Genomic DNA, 18,084 nt, shown 5'->3' on the forward strand with positions numbered 1-18,084 from the left:
CTGAAGGAACATCCAATTTAATCAGAGTGCAGGGACCACGTGATGCGCACAGGAAAACCTACACATACGGGGACAAGGGTGGAAGTTTGACTTCTCATCTTTTTATATTATTCAATTTTTGAACTATATGAATATATTAATTTTTTTAAAAAGAGCATGGACTTTCGAGTCAGATCATAGTTGTAATACAGGCTCCACACATTGTTGGAGCTTGAGAGAGTTATTTATTTAACCACCCTGAACTTAAGATTTCTCACCTGTAAAAATAGGTATCTCGGCAATGTTTTTATGAAGATAATGTATGGGAAAATATTCACATTAACAGCGAATCAATTAGGGGATCAAACTATGAATTGCATAACAACCCACCTTTGAAATCCACCCTCTGCAGATTGGCCACTCTGCAATGAAGAGGATGATGATTTCAGATACAGTTATGGGCATACATCTAACATGAAATCATGCTAAATGCATCTTTTTCTAAAATTTTTCCTTTCCTAATATGACTGTAAAATGAGTCATATACACTATTCTATTTTATACTAATAGCATCAAAGTAATGAGCAAACCTAGGCTGGTCATTGCTGTTATTCTTATAAGGAAAGGAAAATTCTCCTTTTTGTTCCAGGTTACTGTAATTTCCATTTTGCTGGGTTAGAAATAAAAGGAGTATTAGAGCTATAAAACAGGAATATTTTTTCTATTGTTAAGTATAATGAGTAATTTGTTTTAAAATATTTTAAAAATCCAAATTAAAATGACATCTCACTAGCGGCTAGCACCGCGGGAGAAAAGAACTGGCAATCAGGTCCCATAAAGATTACAGTCTAAACCCTATGGGGCTGTTTTACTCTGTCCTATAAGGTCTCTATGACTTGGAATCTACCCAACCACACATAACAACAACATGATGTAACAATCGGGACTTCAGAGACACAATTTTAACTTATTTTCTCTGAAAATTAAAATGTGTTTTATTTCCTTCAATTATGGAAGAAACTGTAGGCTTGAGAGTTACAATAACTAGGGCTTTGACATTTTTAACAGAACTATTTGTAATTTCTACCTAGAGTCTTTTAAAGGCAGTCTAAATTAAGGAATTCAATAGCATCAGGTATAAATTATGAATTGAACTGAATTAATACACTTTAATTTGCTATTTTAGTACTTAAAAAATTTTCCAGGGAGGGTGAATATTATTACCCTCTTTTTGTCCTAAACTAGCTAAAGAGCACAAAATACACTTTTATAATATTCTAGAATAGATAGTTTCCCAGAACTCTAAGACTGGGTCATTAGAGTTAGCCACACACTGAACTAGAACAAATTTTGCTTAATTTGAAGCTAACGATTTAGCTTAAATATATATATATATATAATTATTATTATTTTCCCCTTTGGCCTTCTGGCTCTTAAGCTTATTTGGGTCACAATAAAATGAAAACAAAGAAAAATTGATAAATTTACTTTGTGTAAGTGTGTAACTGATAAACGTACTTTATGCAATTTATCCACCTAGCAACTTCAGATATTTTTGTAAAGAACAAAAAAAAACTTTATCTTTCCCATTCTTAAGCTCACATTCGTGACACAATTCACAACCTAAAACTGTGAACTAATATGCCATCTGTTACTACTAACCTGAAAGACGCTGCTTCATTTGGACACTTTGATTACCTTAAAGCATGAAAATTTAGACTTGAACTCTCAGTAACCTATAAAGGATCTCTAATTTCTGAATAACTTTAGAGTTCATTTGTATTTAAAATGCAAGCCTCAAAACAATTATACCAAAGAATTTGAAGGCCAAATGGAGCATAAAATTAAGTTAAAATTAAATTTTAGCTCCTTGGAAATCCTATGGGGCAGCTCTAACTCTTATAGAGTTGCTATAAGCTGGAACTGATTTGATGGCAATGGGTTAACTTTAATAGAACTCAATATAAGCATTCACAGATTTTAACTGATTTTCTCTTCCTTCTTTGGATTTTCTTTACTCACTGAGAGTCTATATAAGAGAACTCTGCAATTAACATGTTTATTAGATACAGCTTTACATAGTATATATTTGGTCATTTATTAGAATACACAATTCCTTTGTCTCTTCCTATCATTAGTCCATCAGAACAGCATTCAAAGTTTATCTTTAATATATCTGAAACTACTCACTGCTATGAGACAAGATTTAATATCTGCAAATAATTTAAATGCTTGTTATATTCTACCACAGGCTGTGCCTTAAAATATCTGGTAATTAATTACAAGACAGAATGAAGATAGATGTTTACAGCTGAACATTTTCTAAAGCTAGGGCTTATTTTTATGAAGAAATTTTGGCTTAATAATCAGAGCTTCAAGTAATAAAGTTCAGGGTGTTTGCTTTACACAATCTCCAATTTTAAAAGATTAAAAACATCAGCTAGTCAATATTTGTACCAAGCAAGAATTACGCCTGGTTTTCTTTTCTTTAAAGCCATTTACTTACTACGTTTTTGAGTTTATAGATAATTTTAAAATTTTAAATTATGACAGTAAAACATTTATAGAGTTTAAAAAAGTCAAACACTACTTAAAAAAAAGGTTTATGCAAAAATAGTCTCCTGACACCTGCTCAAAGGCAGTTTCAGCTCTTTAGCTGTTTCTTCTTTCCACTCTGCTGTTCTTTGCTAGCCTAGATGATTTGCTTAGGAAGTATTTTTTTTGTTTTTCCCTCAAGATAAAAGACTTAGCCAACCTATGACAGCTCTGTAAAGCTTCTCTTGCTAACATTTCTCTACCCCATTAAACCTGTCAGATAACCCAATTTTCCCCACTGAGTCACCTTCCTGGAGCTACCATCCTATTATGTCCATCTGCATCTGTTGCTCTCTGAACCTGCTACACTTTTCCTTCACCATTAACCTGGGAAGTGGGTTTTTAGTGGGTTCTTCTGTGTTAGAGTCTGTTTCCTGGATACTGTGTATTTCTTTTGATTTACTTCTTCATTTAAGGAATCACATTCCACAGCCTCTTGAGAAAAGGTATATGGGAGGTGTATTACTTGAGACCTTGTTTGTCTAAAAATATCTACCATTATACTTAATGGTGAGCTCAGCAAAATAAAATGTTACAGATTGGAAATTACTTTTTCTCAAAATTATGATGGCATTTTCCAATTTCCAATACCTTTGTTAAAAAGTCTGACGTAATTACGAATTTTGTTTTCTTTCGTTTTGTTTTAATGTGCCTTTCCTCATTTCCTCCTCTAGAAGTTTAAAAAAAATTATCCCTGGCGTTCTGAAAGTTCCCAATATTAGGTCTTGGTCCACACCAAGGTCCCAATATTACAACTTTTTCCATTTGTTTTGTTGTGTACTCAGTAAGCCCTTCAAGGTGGAGACTCACATTCTTCAGATCTAGAAATTTCTTACATTATTTCTTTGATAATTTCTTCTCCATCATTTTCTCCTTCTGAAGAGTAGGATGCTGTCCCTCTTGGATTAATCATCTAAATTTCTTGTTTTAATCTTACCATCTTGTCTCTTTTCTTCCATTGTTAGGAGATGACTTCAAATTTATTTTTAAATTTTTCACTGAATTTTTAAAATTTCAGATATATTTGTATTCTCCAAGAATTCAGTCTGGTTTCTAATCTTTTATTTCTATAGCACCTCTTTCTCATTTTATAGCCGTAATGTCTTCTCATATCTAAAATTATTAATTACAGATTCCTTGAAGTTTTCTTCTGCTCCTTATATTATTTCTGTGTTAAGTAGGCTTCTTTTGTCCCTTTTTTATTTTTGGTTTTGGGGGTCTCTTTTCACACTGAAGGTTTTCCTTAAATATTTGGTGATCCTTGTATGTCCATTCATATTTATGAGCTAGGCCCCAAAAAGCTGGACGTTTTGGATAGGAAGAGAGCACCAGGCAGCACTCTCAACTGGTGGACTTCCCTGTTGAGTAGCTGGGTAACCAACTCCATTTTTACTAGGGATCTGCAATGTCAATATCTTTTCTCTGGAGTGTTCAGATTCTCCATAGGAAGCTACTGCAATCTCGTATCAGAGGCAGCCAGCTTTCTGAAGCTGAGTGGGGTAAAGTCAGCTTTCTGAAGTTGAAACTACATTAGTCCTACAGTTTAACATTTATCTAAAACTGTGTGTCTATTAAACTAAAGCCCCTTAAATTCAATTTCTTCAGAGAATAAATCTCTTATTTCTTAAGTCTAGTATTTGTCAACAAATTTGACTTTACCTGATTGACGTCTTCTTGATTTTGCAAATTTTAAACCTGTGACATCCCCCTCCTCCATCACCATTCCCCACCCAACTATCACCTTTTCAGGCTGAAAAGTCCTATGATGGTTTTGGTCAATTTTAAAAACCTCTCTGTCCCACTGATCACTTAAATTGTCCACTTCTGGGTTTTCTTCAATTCTATTAGGTCTTTCTTGAAGTTCTGGCATTACAGAAGAATGAATCATTTATTGTTAGAAGAAAGAAAAAAAAAAAACCTTTTCTTGAGTTGAGCTTTTTGGTGACAACGTATTCGGTCACTACCTTCATGGAATCATTTATGAAGAATTATAGTTCATAGCAGTACTTTTCTTTCAGTTTATTAGCAAAAGAATCCTTTTTTCCAAATAAAATATTATATTAAAACTAATCATAAGATGCTCTGGATACTGTTTGGAAAGGCCTAAAGCCCCATAGACTTGGTCAGCCCTTGTTCCCTCCTTCACACCTCATTCTACAAAAGTCCCTGGACATGCTCCCCAGGCAGCATGGAGTACAACATGAAAATCACCACTTTCTTGTAACTTTAGATAGTAAAGAAGAATGGAAGAATAGAAGCTCCTAATGAAAAATATTTCATAAAGCCTCTTTACTAAAACATCAATTAAAAACATGTACAATTCCTATCTTCTTAATTTACTCAAATGTACACAATATAAAACTTTTTGCTGGTGCATGTTTAGAAAACTGCCCTTTTTTAAGAAGTCTAGGTGGAAAAACATCAACTTAAACATATTAGTATAGGTCTAATTAGTAATTCCTCTTAAGACATGTCAATACAGTACAAGATATCAAACACACGTTAGAAGTGAAATGGATCAAGATTATTTTTTATTGCACATGTTTGCTTCTTTTGAGTAGAGCTAAACCTGAAATACTGAATTACTTTTAGCCATATTTCCATCAACTGAATTACAGTAACGAATTGCTTGTGTAGTCTCCTAGGCTTATCCTCCAGAATCTAAAACAATTAACTTTCCCAGTTGTGCTGGAACACAGATTTATCATTTGTTTTTTTAAAAGTTAACCACTCAAAAACAAACCAAGCAGCATACTGTAAAGAAAAAAAGCAATTTTTATGTCTATTCATATAACACAGAATCAGAGAATTTCTGATTATGTAATATTGTATAACTATAAACCAATCTTCTTCCAAAAAATTCATGTATATATACTTAAGCATTCACTAGAGAAAATTTTAACACTTTGAGAAACTGGTTCTCTCACAATTAGGCTTCTAAAAGCCTCCCCTCACATCAAAAAAAGAAAGAAAACTACGATGATTCCAAATCTTATAAAGAAACTAGTCGTCTTAGCCTAAGCTGTCTAGAATAGTATTCATATTTACTTTCTATTCCACTCCATAGCTTAATGCAAAATGGAGAATGTGCCGTCCAAACTGCGATTTGGCGTTTGAGCAATTCAAGCTTTAAACAGACCTAAAACACTCATAGCCTGATAAAAAAGATACAAGAATGGAGACATAAAAGCTATTACAGCAAACTCAAACTTCTGGCCATTTAATGGATCAGAAGTAATGACTGATGCCCCTACTTTAAGCTCATCAATGTCATGAAAAAAGAGTAACAACAGGTATCTGGCAAACATCTTCTAAATTATTTATACCAAATTAACAAATGGAAAAGTTATTTTTAATGCATCACTCAGATTTTACATTTCAATCATTCATATTTTCCTTTGTAAGATTAAGAAACGATTCTATTCAAACTTATTAAGTTTTTCCTTCAGCATATTTTTACATGAAAAGTTACTGAAATCACAATTCTGAAGAATTTCTTTTTAATCATATAATCATTATATGCTTAAACTATTATAAAGAAATTAGAACTCTTCTTATTCTATCTATGACGATGTGTTACCAGATGTGTAAAAACTCTTTTTCATAGCTTTTTTCAAAAAAATATTTTAACAATCACAATTATGAAATATGCATCTCAACTCCACAGTGGACTAGCATCCATGCTTATTCCACATAGGTACTGCCAGTGGTCCCTGAGGTGTCCTTTCAACAATGACAAATTCATCAGGGTTGCTAAGTGCCTCATAGAAGACCAATAAATCTTGAATAGCATGCTCCTCAATCTGCAAGGGAAAGGGGGAAAAAGACTTACATCAATTCTTTTAATTATAACCTATAGTAGGATTACATTAACTTTCCAGTTTCCTTTTGAGGAATTAACACTTTCCATGGATACAATACAGTGAGTCTAAATAAGGTATACTGCTATCCTCCAGTCAAGGAAAAGGCTTAAAGCCTGAGCTAAAATAATCAGATACCCACCCTCCGAGGAATTAGAATCTTGAGCAGAAGGAAAAAGAAACTGAAAATGACTGTTGGAATTCATTCATTCCAATAGCTTCACCCTGTCAGATACTTTCTGGTACTGTACAAATCCTCTAAATTTGCTTGCCAAATCTCCAGGGCAACTTTGTATCTTGTCTATTTCCAAGTCTGGCTCTCTGGTCTTCCAGCTAGCTCAGTCTGTGTAATCTCACTATCCTTCAAATAAATTCCCTTTTACTTAACTTAGCTAGAGAGTTGGTGTCTGTTGCTCACAACCTAGGAACGCTTAATGATGCAGAGGCCAAGTATATAGCTAGACATAACCAAATTCTCCACCCGTCACTTTGGTAAACGAAAACTGTCCAAAGCATCACCAAAGCTGTAACTATTAGCTTTTTTACAATTTATTGTTTCTAAATTAGTTGTGCTGAATCCCTTCAATTAATACTTAAATTGCTAGATGCCTCAGTTTAGTTTTATGTGATATTTACATTTTTATTTGATAGACCTATGCACCTTTGTAAAGCAAACAATTTTCTTAAGACCTAAGGATAAAACGTAGGCTAGTTCTTCCCTAAGTTAACCCTTACAGGCAGATTCTTTACCTGAATCAGAGCCAAGGGTTTTTCTCGACTTCTAACAAGAGCTGCTTCTTGTTGTAGCTCTTCTTCTACAATAGATGCAAAAGTGACTGGGGCTACCAAAGGAGTAGTCAGTGAAGAAGACAGCCAAGGACTGAAAGAATAACAAAAAGCTTTCACTCATCTTTCCAAATTTTTGCACACAAAATCTCCTTGAAATGTTACATTTTCAAGTGTATGTCACTCTTACATTTTACAGAGACATACAATGTAAAGGGACCTGGAAGCTTCTGCAGAGATTACAGAATGATGAAGTAGGAAACAGAAAAAAGGAAAACCAGTATTTTATTTGGATCAGTGCTGTAGCAAAAACTTTGGAAAATGCCAAGGAGTAGGGGGGGAGGAGAAATAAAACAACTAAACAGAAAGGCAAGTAGGGAGCAGAGAGTATTCAGATAAAACCTTCTATACAATACCATTCTATTTCCAATTTCTTAAAATTCTCTGTCACCACTAAGCAGTGCTTAGTGTTTAAGGGCCAAAAGCTAATTAATTAACCTTACTTGGCACTGTCTAGAAGTGGTAAATCTGAAACATGGTTGCCTTCTGGTCCAGGAGTACCATGGGTAGAGCATCTGTAAAACAAATGCCAAAACCAGAGATGAAAAGCTTCTGATACTTAGTACAGCCATTTATTAAAAGAGATACAGAGAAGGAACTGCAAGCCAATTCATTAGACAAATCAATAAAATGTGCAGTCAAGTTTGTTTAAAATTTTAACAAAACAATCTACAGATATTTATAAAATCTTGTGTGTAAAATACCACCAAGGAAGGTCCTGCAGTAAATGGTCTGTTTTCTAATATCATTCATATGGCCATTTACAGTTACCAAACATACGTTAGGAAATAGAGAACTCTGTGAAGAATGTGTTTCACATAAATATTATGAATAAAATAACTACTACCATATTTCAAAACGTACACAGACAATTAGCAGCCAAAATTTGTGTGCATTACTAATATACTAAATACTTTGATAAACTAGGGATTGTAGATAGGACAGAAACACAGGCATGATCTCTACCTTCTAAAAAATCACAACCAGGTGAGGAAACAACACAAAAAACATATAAAAAATCAAGAATGAATTTAAAACAGTATCTAGCAAATCAAATGCTAATGACTATAAGGACTATAAAAATCAAAAAGAATTCTAGTCACCTGAGGGCCTTGCAGAGAAGAACGAACTTGAGAACTATAAGGGGGTATAGGATGAGAGGAGTAGAAAGCATTTCAGGACTATAGAGATTTGCATAATTGGAATTTTAGAGTAAAAAAAAAATTCCTAGAGATTACCTAGATTAATCAATGTCCTGAGAACACTGAGGCCTAGATGGGGTTAATGACACAAAGTCAAACAGATAGTGAGTAAAATAGAATTAACAGGGCCTAAAACACCGACTTTCTGATTACTTTATGCACTAACATTTATTAGGCATGTATCAGCACTATATGTTAGGCGCTGAAAATTAGGCTGTTTAAAATCTAGTCCCCAATCTAGCTCAACTGGCATAGCATAGTTTAAAAGAAAATGTTTTATATCCGACTTTGATGAGCAGCATCTGGGTTCTTAAAAGCTTGTGAACAGCTATCTAAGATATGTCTACTGGTCCCACCCTCTCTAGAGCAAGGGAGAATGAAGAAAATCAAAGACACAAAGGAAAGACTAGTCCAAAGGACTAATGGACCACACCTACCACAGCCTCCACCAGGCTGAATCCAGCATAACTAGATGGTGCACCACTACCACCACTGACTGCTCTGACAGGTATCACAACAGAGCTGGACAGACAGAGCTGGAGAAAAACATAGAACAAAATTCTAACTCACAAAAAAAGACCAGACTTACTGGTCTGACAGAGACTGGAGAAACCCCAAGAGTATGGCCCCCGAACACCCTTTTAACTCAGTACTGAAGTCACCCTTCAGCCCATGATTAGATAGACCTGTAAAATAAACAACACATGTAGTTCAACCACATATACAAGACTAAACGGGCACATCAGCCCAGGGGCAAGGACGAGAAGGCAGGAGGGGACAGGAAAGCTGGACGAATGGAAATGGGGAAAGTAAGGTCAAGAGGGAGAGAGTGTTGACATGTTACGGTGTTGGCAACCAATGTCACAAAACAATATGTATATTAATTGTCTAATGAGAAACTAATTTGCTCTGTAAACTTTCACCTGAAGCACAATAAAAAAATAAATAAAATCCAGTCCCCCACTCCTCAAAAAATTCTGACAGAGGAGATTAAAAAATATACTCAAACAATGATAAAATAATGTGAGAGTGCAGTAACCCATATCTATGGTAATATGAGCAAAGTACTAAGTACCATGCATTCACAGAAGAAATTAACATAATCTGGATGAGGGGATGCACTTTTGGGTTCACTGAAGAAATAACATTAAAGCTGAGGAGAATGGCACTGAGATAGGTTTTTGGCTGTATAAATACATGGAACTGTAAATTATTTTGGTAGCTTAAGGAAGATCAGTTAAGTCTTTTGCCCCCCACCCCCTTTTTTTGCTTTTTAGTAACTGTACATGATGGATGAAAGATCTAAAGGAAAGGTAAGCTGTTCAATAAGTGAGAATGATTGGATTGAGGATAAGGAAAGGATTAAAAGGGAAATTAGAAAGAAACAGAAGAGCCAGAGCATACCCACATTGCACTGAAAGCTAAAACATTTAGACCTGATGTGGGCAAACTAATTTACTAAGAGCCTATGTACTTTCATGTATATTACCTTGTTTAAGCCTTGCAATACTCTGTGAAGAAAGCATGTAATTTTTTTTCCAACATGCATAAGCTAAGACTCAAAGAATTAATTTGCCTGATGTACAAATAGAATGACAGAGACAGGACTCAAATCCGGGCATTTTTTCCACTCTATTATCACACAGCTGCTTTTATTTCTACTATTCCTCTTTGCCCGGAATACATTCCACTTCACATGTCTTCTCATTCTTTAAGGACTGGCTCAAGTATCACCTTCTCACTTCTAAGCACTTCAATCACATCTCTATTATAGTTTCCCACACTGTGTTGTTATTGTTTACACATCTGTCTTAACTGCTAGACTAGTCTCTCAAGGTATGAGGCTGTGTCTCCGTCCTTTCTGCATCTCCAATGTCTAAGGGAATACCTGGAAGATAGTGTAAAAAGAAAAAAAAAACCATTGCCAACAATTCCAACTTGTAGCAACCCTTTTAGGACAAGTAGAACTGCCCCACAGGGTTTCCAAGAAGTGGCTGGTGGATTTGAACCTTTTAGTAACAGCCAAGCTCTTAACCACTGTGCCACCAGGGCTCCTGGAACATAGTAGCTTATGAATAAATACTCAGAGAATAAATGATTGAAACAGAAAGACAAAGGTTTTTTTGTTTGTTTGTTTGTTTGTTTTAGCATGGAATAAAAGCAGAGTTTTGTTTTAAGTTTCTCATTCTTTTAAACTACTGGCAACTTTTCTTCCAGATGTAGGTACTGGCATACAAAATGAAGTGAAAATAGGTCTAGTTACAGGGCTCTTAGTTTTAACAAAAGCCTGTGAGACTTGAAATCTGCTGGATCTTTGTCTGACCTATAACATCCAACAAGAGAAGTCTCCAAGATGGAGTAGATGACTTTGGACCAGGAGGAAAATGAAGGCAAGGAGATGAACTATAAAGCTGTTGGGATAAACTTGTTACAGATTATGAGTCTAGACTAGGATGATTATAAAATGGAAAAATTTCTACAGTCTGTTGGTACAGATAACAACCTTAGACAGAGACTACATGCAAATCCCCTAGTTCCTCGGAAGGCCTTAAAGTCAGTGTAAGGCTAGTTGACTTCTAGGACACTGAAACACAGCACAGAACAAACACATATAATGAACAAACACTTTCAAGGAAATGTAAATACATTACAAATCAATTATATTTAACCGCTAAGGAAGAAGCAGCAGCTACAAGCTCCAGATATCTTTGAAAAGACTACACCATTGGGTAACAATAGTAAACAATAGGACTAACGTGCCATATACAGGTCTTACTAAATCAGTCAAGCAACCACAGCTTAAGTATACCAACTAACCTATGTAATATTTTATATTTTTAAGTACTTTTATTTATGTTATCTAAGTGTCATTTTTTAAGTGTCATAATAAACCTATGTGAAATGTTCCTCTCATTTCATGTTAAATGAAACTGAGGTTCGGAAACTGCTAGAGTTAACGGTTAGTCTGGAACTGGAATCTTTTTCTTAAGGCTATAATCTCAGGATTCTTTCCACTAATGATTTTTCAATGGGTAATTTTATTAATTATAAATTTACCCAATTTGAAATCTGTTAAAACTTCATCTTAAAATGAAGCACAGTTGTTAAGATTAAAATAGAGCTAAGATTAAACAAATGACAAAAATAGTTTAAGCTTTCAGATTTAATAAAAATAGCATTATTAAGCTTTAGGTATTAGCAACAAAGAAACACTGTAGACATTTCCAATAGAAAGTCTGTATCAAATCTAGCCTTCTTAAAATAAAGCACAAAAAGCTTAGCTAAAATGTTCTTCGAAAGGTTTTTGTTCAAACTGATGAACATTAATACTCTCAAATTTTTAAAGAGAGAAACTAAATTACTTTTACCACACAGCTGGCTTCTTTAATTTTTAAGATTTTTTACTAACTTAATTACACAGATTTTTATATAAGATTAGAACTGATATAATCATATAATGATTTTGTTTCACAAGTAGTTTTCCTTACTAATTAGAAATAAAAGTTCATATTTTCAGTCCAGAAATTACATAAGGGAGTAGTATGAAGCGAAAGGAAAATGAAAGAAAACACATGAAAGTGAAAAAGAACACATAATTAACAATAAACAAATGAAAACTGCACAAATCCCTCTCTTCTACATTTTAGCATTCACAAATGACACTGCCATTCCTGGATTTCTCTAGCCTTGGGGGAAAAAAATCACATTTTCTACCATTAAAACAAGAATGTACGATTTGTAGGGTTTCCTGAGATGAGCACCCCCAATCCCTGCCACCCCAACTTCCCAAAGGACCATAAGCATTCCTGCCTTCTTGCTTTAACTCCCACAATTTCCTCTGCTTATACTGTCCCTTCACATTTTTTTTTTTTTTTAGTCCTACATTCAAAAACCTGTGACAATAAAATGGATCAATATTTAAGTAATCTATTTTTCTAATATTATTTACATGGTTGTAAATATAATAGTCAAGTATTTGGGATTGAGTAAGAAAGTGTTTAAGAACTAGCACAGCCCAAGCCCTTCCTCTTCAACAAAGTCTTTCGTGACAGTTCTAACCCGCAGTCACTTTTCCTTCTCTGAGCCACTCACCTGGCACTTAATCATATATTCTTTGTGGCCTCTTTAATACTATTATCTTATACTGTAATTTCATTCTTTTCATTTAACTTCCATGTGTGCATGTTATGGCTTATCAACTGTATTTCAAATACATTTAAGGTTGGGGCTGTGTATTATACTTTTACACAGACACAACAGAGGCCCACAGACTGCTGTACATATATCACATGCCCCATAATTTGGTGAATTAAATTTTTTTTACATTATCTGTTATGTTTTATTGTTTCCTTTAAAAAAGCTCATTTATGATTACTTATTTTCTATGGTGAAATAAAAAACTGAAAATCAAGTTGTATATTTTCCTTCTTATTATCATTGTCAGTGATAGCACATAGCTATTTAAAATATTAACTCCTGCTACCAAACACCTAAGCTATGTACCTACGACACTATCATATACTCTCCATTCAAATTTCCAAAGTAGTGTAACACACACAACTTTGCACAATTAAGAACCCTGATGTTACAGCACACTCTAGTGATCAACCAAGAAACCACAGGCCCTTCATAATTTGAGTTACATGACAAAAGATATTTATTCAAAGAACATTTCTATGTATAGTCAATATTTAAAACTTAAAATACTACAAAAGTACACTTAATTTTCATACCTTAAAATTTATATATCTAAGACATTCAATATAAGTCACTGCATTAGAAACAAATGTTACTTGAGACAGAGCTACAATTTTAATTTATTCAGTCATTCAGCAACTGCTTATTGAGCACCTATATGTGCTGGGAACCATTCTAAGCATCAGTGATACAATGATGAGCAAGGAAAGAGATCTTCGTTGGTCTCACAGAACATATAGTTGAAAATATAACGATATTAAAACATAACAAAAGTGTGAAAATTATAATAAAGGAAAAGTACTATGAAAACACGTAACAGAAAACTACTGACCCAGTAAGGGAAATCAGAGTTCTCCAAAGAATATGACTGAACAGAGACTGAAAGACAAGTCAGAGCCAACTAGCCAAAGGGTACAGAGACGGAAAATGCATTTAAGAAATTGAAAGAAGACCAAGATTGCTAGACTATAGAGACTACATAGTAAAAGAAAGCTGAAGGGGCTAGCAGAAGCCAGACTAGTTAGGCTTTGAAGACCATATTAAGATTTCTAGCTTCATCATAAGAGTCATAAGAGTTGCATTTTATAAAGAACATACTGACTAAATATATTGGAGGAAAGGATGAAAGTCTATAGCAAGACCAGTTAGGAGGTTAGGTTACTCAAGTGAAAGATCCTAGTAGTCTGGACAAGGGCCATGACAGTGGAGGTGACGTTTAGCATATGGATTTGAGAAATATTTAAGAGAGAAAACTGGCACATCCTCCTAACAGACTAGGTATTGACGAGAAACAAGTGTCAAAGATGACTCTTACAGGCAGAATTGCAAATACCATTTACTGAGGAATAAAAATCAGAAGAATGGCTTGTTTTATTTTTTGTCTACATATACATACATTTTTTATTTTGTTTTTATAAGAAGGGTATGAGGAAAATATTAAGCTTGGTTTGGGACTTGATCAAGTTTGAGATGTTTCTGAACATCCAAATACAATAGGGATGTCAAGAAGAGAGGTGAATAATAAAATCTGAAGCTCAGATGAGAGGTAAGTACAGGGAGTATAAATTCTGAGTCTTCAGTGTATAGTTGATAACTGACTACATGCTCATACAATGGATAGCATAGAAAGAATATGAAGTGAAATGAAAAGAGGGCCTATAACTAAATTCCAGCGTTTAATGGCCAGGAAGAGGAAAATAAGCTTTCAAAGAAAAGGAATGAGCAGAAAAATTAAAAGGTAATCTAGCACACTTTTGTCTCAGAAGTTAAGGAAAGATTCAATCAAGTAGGACTGATCAATAGTCACAAATATTGCTAATAAGTCAAGTATGATGAGTCACATTAAAAAAAGTTCATGGCTGTGGCAATATGGAAGTCACTGCTGAAATCAGCCTGAATTGTTGGGATGTAGTATTTTTTTTTTTAGTAGTAGGGCTGGAAGCCAGATGGGATTAAGAAGTGAGTGGGAGGTTACAGCTCTTTTGAGAAATCTGGCTGTGAAGGGGGGGTTAGGGTAGTTAATGATAAGGCAACTGCTGTATAAAAGTGTGGCAGGTGAGTGAGGGACTGTCCCACTCATACCACATGAAAGAGACCTGAGCATATTCAAAATCAGATGGGACCATATATTTAAAGAAGCAATGAAACTAATTCTCTACAAGTTGTTCCAAAAATAGAAGTAGAAGGAAAGCTTTTTAATTCATTCATTATCCTAATAGTAAAACCAGATAAAGACATTATTAGGAAAGAAATTTACAAACAATATCTCTCATGAGCACTGGTGCAAAAACCTTCAACAAAATATTCACAAATTGAATCCAATCATGTATAAAAAGAATTATATACCATGGCCCAGTTATGGCAGCTTTATTCATAAATGCCCCAAATTTGAAGCAACCAAGATGTCCTTCAGTGGTGAATGGATAAACTATAGAATGTCCATACAATGGTATATTACTCAGTGATAAAAAGAAATGACCTATTAAGCTTTGAAAAGACATGAAGGAACCTTAAATGCACATTATTGAGAGAAAGCACCCTGAAAAAGCTACATATTGTATAATTCCAACCACAGGACATTACGTAAAAGGCAAAGCTATACAGTAAAAAGATCAGTGGTTGCCAGGGGTCCAGGAGGAAGTGAGAGATGAACAAACAGGGCACTGTACGAGCAGTGAAACTATTCTCCATGATACTCTTAGTGGTAGATACATTACATGCATTTGTCAAAAACCACAGAAGCATACAAAATGTGAACCCTCAAGTAAAAACTATGGATTTTAGTTTGTAATAATTTATCAATATCAGTTGATCAACTGTGACAAATGTAAAATGTTAATACTGTCATACCTCAGAGATATTATGGGTTCAGTTCCAGACCACCACAATAAAGTGAATATCGCAATAAAGCCAGTCATGAATTTTTTGGTTTCTCAGTACATATGAAAATTATGTTTACACTATACTGTAGTATATTAAAGCATGCATTATGTCTAAAAATGTATGTACTTTAATTAAAAAATACTTTATTGCTAAAAAAATGCTAACAATCATGTGAGCCTTCAGCGAGTCATAATCTTTTTGCGGGTAGAGGGTCTTGCCTCGATGTTAATCAGGGTGGTGGTTGCTGAAGGTTGGCGAGGCTTCAGCAGTTTCCTAAAATAAGACAATGGATTTTGCTGAATTGACTGACTTTTCTTTCCATGAAAAATTTCTCTGTAGCATGCAATGCTGTTTGATAGCATTTTATCCACAGTAGAACTTCTTTCAAAATTGGAGTCAGTCCTCTCAAAACCTGTCACTGCTTTATCAACTAAGTTTACATAATATTCTAAATCCTTTGTTGTCATTTCAACAATGTTCACAGCATCTTCAGCAGGAGTAGATTCCATCTCAAGAAACCGCTTTCTTTGCTCATCGTAAGAAGCAACTTCTCATCTGTTAAAGTTTTATCATGAGTTTGCAGCAATTTAGTCATATCTTCTATTTCTAGTTCTCTTGCTATTTCCACATCTGCAGTTGCTTCCTCCACTGAAGTCTTAAACCCCTCAAAGTCATCCATGAGGGTTGGAATCAGCTTCTTCCAAATTCCTGTTATTGTTGATACTCTGATTTCCTCCCATGAATCATGATTGTTCTTAATGCTATCTAGAATGGTGAATCCTTTCCAGAAGGCTTTCGATTTACTTTGCCCAGATCCACCAGAGGAATCACTATGTATGGCAGCTACAGCCTTATGAAATGTATTTCTTAAATAATACGTGAAAGTCAAAGTTACTCTTCAACCCATGGGCTGCAGAATGGATGTGTTAGCATGCATGAAAACATTAATCTTGTACATCTCCACCAGAGTTCTTGGGTGACCAGGCGCACTGACAATAAGCAGTAATATTTTGAAAGGAATCTTTTTTTCTGAGCAGTAGGTTTCAACGGTGGGCTTAAAATATTCAGTAAATCATGTTGTAAACAGGTGAGCTGTTATCTAGGCTTTGTTGTTCCATTTATAGAGCACAGGCAGAGTAGATTTAGCGCAATTCTTTGGGCCCTAGAATTCTCTGAATGGTAAATGAGCACTGGCTTCAACTTAAAGTCACCAACTGCATTAGCCCTAACAAGAGAGTCAGCCTATCTTTTGAAGCTTCGAAGCCAGGCATTGACTTTTTCTAGCTGTGAAAATCCTAGATGACATCTTCTTCCAGTACAAGCTTGTTTCGTCTATATTGAAAATCCGTTGTTTAGCGTCGCCACCTTCATCAATTACCTTAGCCAGTTCTTCTGGATAACTTGCTGCAGCTTCTGCAACAGCACTTGTTACCTCATCTTGCACTTTTATATTAGAGACGGCTTCTTTCCTTAACCCTCACGAACCAACCTCTGCTAGCTTTAAACTTTTTTTTCTGCAGCTTCCTCACCTCTCTCAGCCTTCACAGAATTGAAGAGAGTTAGGGTCTTGCTCTGGATTAGGCTTTGACTTAAGGGAATGTTGTGGCTGGTCTGATCTTCTATTCAGGCCACTAAAACTTTCTCCCTATCAGCAATAAGACTGTTTCATTTTCTTAGCATTCGCGTGTTCGCTGGGGTAGCACTTCTGATTTCCTTCAAAATCTTTTCCTTTGCATTCACAACTTGGCTAACTATTTGATGCAAGAGGCCTAGCTTTCAGCCTATCTCAGCTTTCAACATGGCTTCCTCACTGTGATGATTAAGGTTGTGCTGTCAACTTGGCTGGGCTGTGATTCTCGGTGGTTTGGCAGTTATGCAGTAGGTTTGGCAGCTATGAAACGATGTAATCACCTCCATAATGAGATATGATAAAATGTAGTCACCCCTAATGAGCTCTGCTCTGAGTAGCCAATCAATAGAAAGGGATTTTCCTTGGGGCTGTGGCCAGCATTCACTATACATGGACTTTCTTGCAAAGGTCGCTAGCTTTTGCTCACTCCAGATCCTCACCTGACCTCCAGTTCTTGGAACTTGAACTAGCAGCTTACCTGCCAGTCTTGGGATTCATAAGACTCCACAGCCTGTGAGCCTGAGGCCTACCATCTTACCTGCCGATCTTGGGATTCGTCAGCCTCCATAGCCTATGAGACAGAGGCCTGCTGTCTGACCTGTCAATCTTGGGCTCACTGGCCCCTGCAGCTATATGAGCCAGGAGAAGCCTCCAGCCTGACCCATGGACTTGGGGCTTTCTAACATCTACAACTGTGAGAGCCACATCCTTGATATCAATCTCTCTCTCTCTCTCTCTGTGCTTCACTGGTTTTGCTTCTCTAGAGAACGCAGCCTAAGACATTCACTAAGCTTAATCATTTCTAGCTTTTGATTTAAAGTAAGAAATATGTGGCTCTTCCTTTCGCATGAACACTTAGAGGCCGTTGTAGGGTTATTAATTGACCTAATTT

The 18,084-nt window shown here is 35.3% G+C and overlaps 1 protein-coding gene across 3 annotated transcripts in view; it reads right to left on the bottom strand.

Moving 5' to 3' along the window:
• Positions 1-5,083: 5,083 nt before the first annotated feature.
• IBTK (inhibitor of Bruton tyrosine kinase) overlaps positions 5,084-18,084 on the bottom strand; it is a 97,121-nt gene continuing 84,120 nt past the window's right edge. For 2 of the 3 annotated variants that reach the window (XM_023544183.2, XM_010586533.3), the window contains exons 27-29: positions 7,724-7,795; positions 7,185-7,314; positions 5,084-6,377 (exon numbers count right to left, since the gene is read on the bottom strand). In XM_023544183.2, coding sequence (XP_023399951.1) covers positions 6,246-6,377; positions 7,185-7,314; positions 7,724-7,795 — 334 coding nt within the window. In that variant the 3' untranslated portion in view covers positions 5,084-6,245. The remainder of the gene's footprint in view (positions 6,378-7,184; positions 7,315-7,723; positions 7,796-18,084) is intronic. The other variant, XM_010586535.3, reaches the window with a different exon arrangement.

The sequence above is a fragment of the Loxodonta africana genome, chromosome 1 (assembly GCF_030014295.1).
Source record: "Loxodonta africana isolate mLoxAfr1 chromosome 1, mLoxAfr1.hap2, whole genome shotgun sequence".
In the NCBI taxonomy this organism is placed as follows: Eukaryota; Metazoa; Chordata; class Mammalia; order Proboscidea; family Elephantidae; genus Loxodonta; species Loxodonta africana.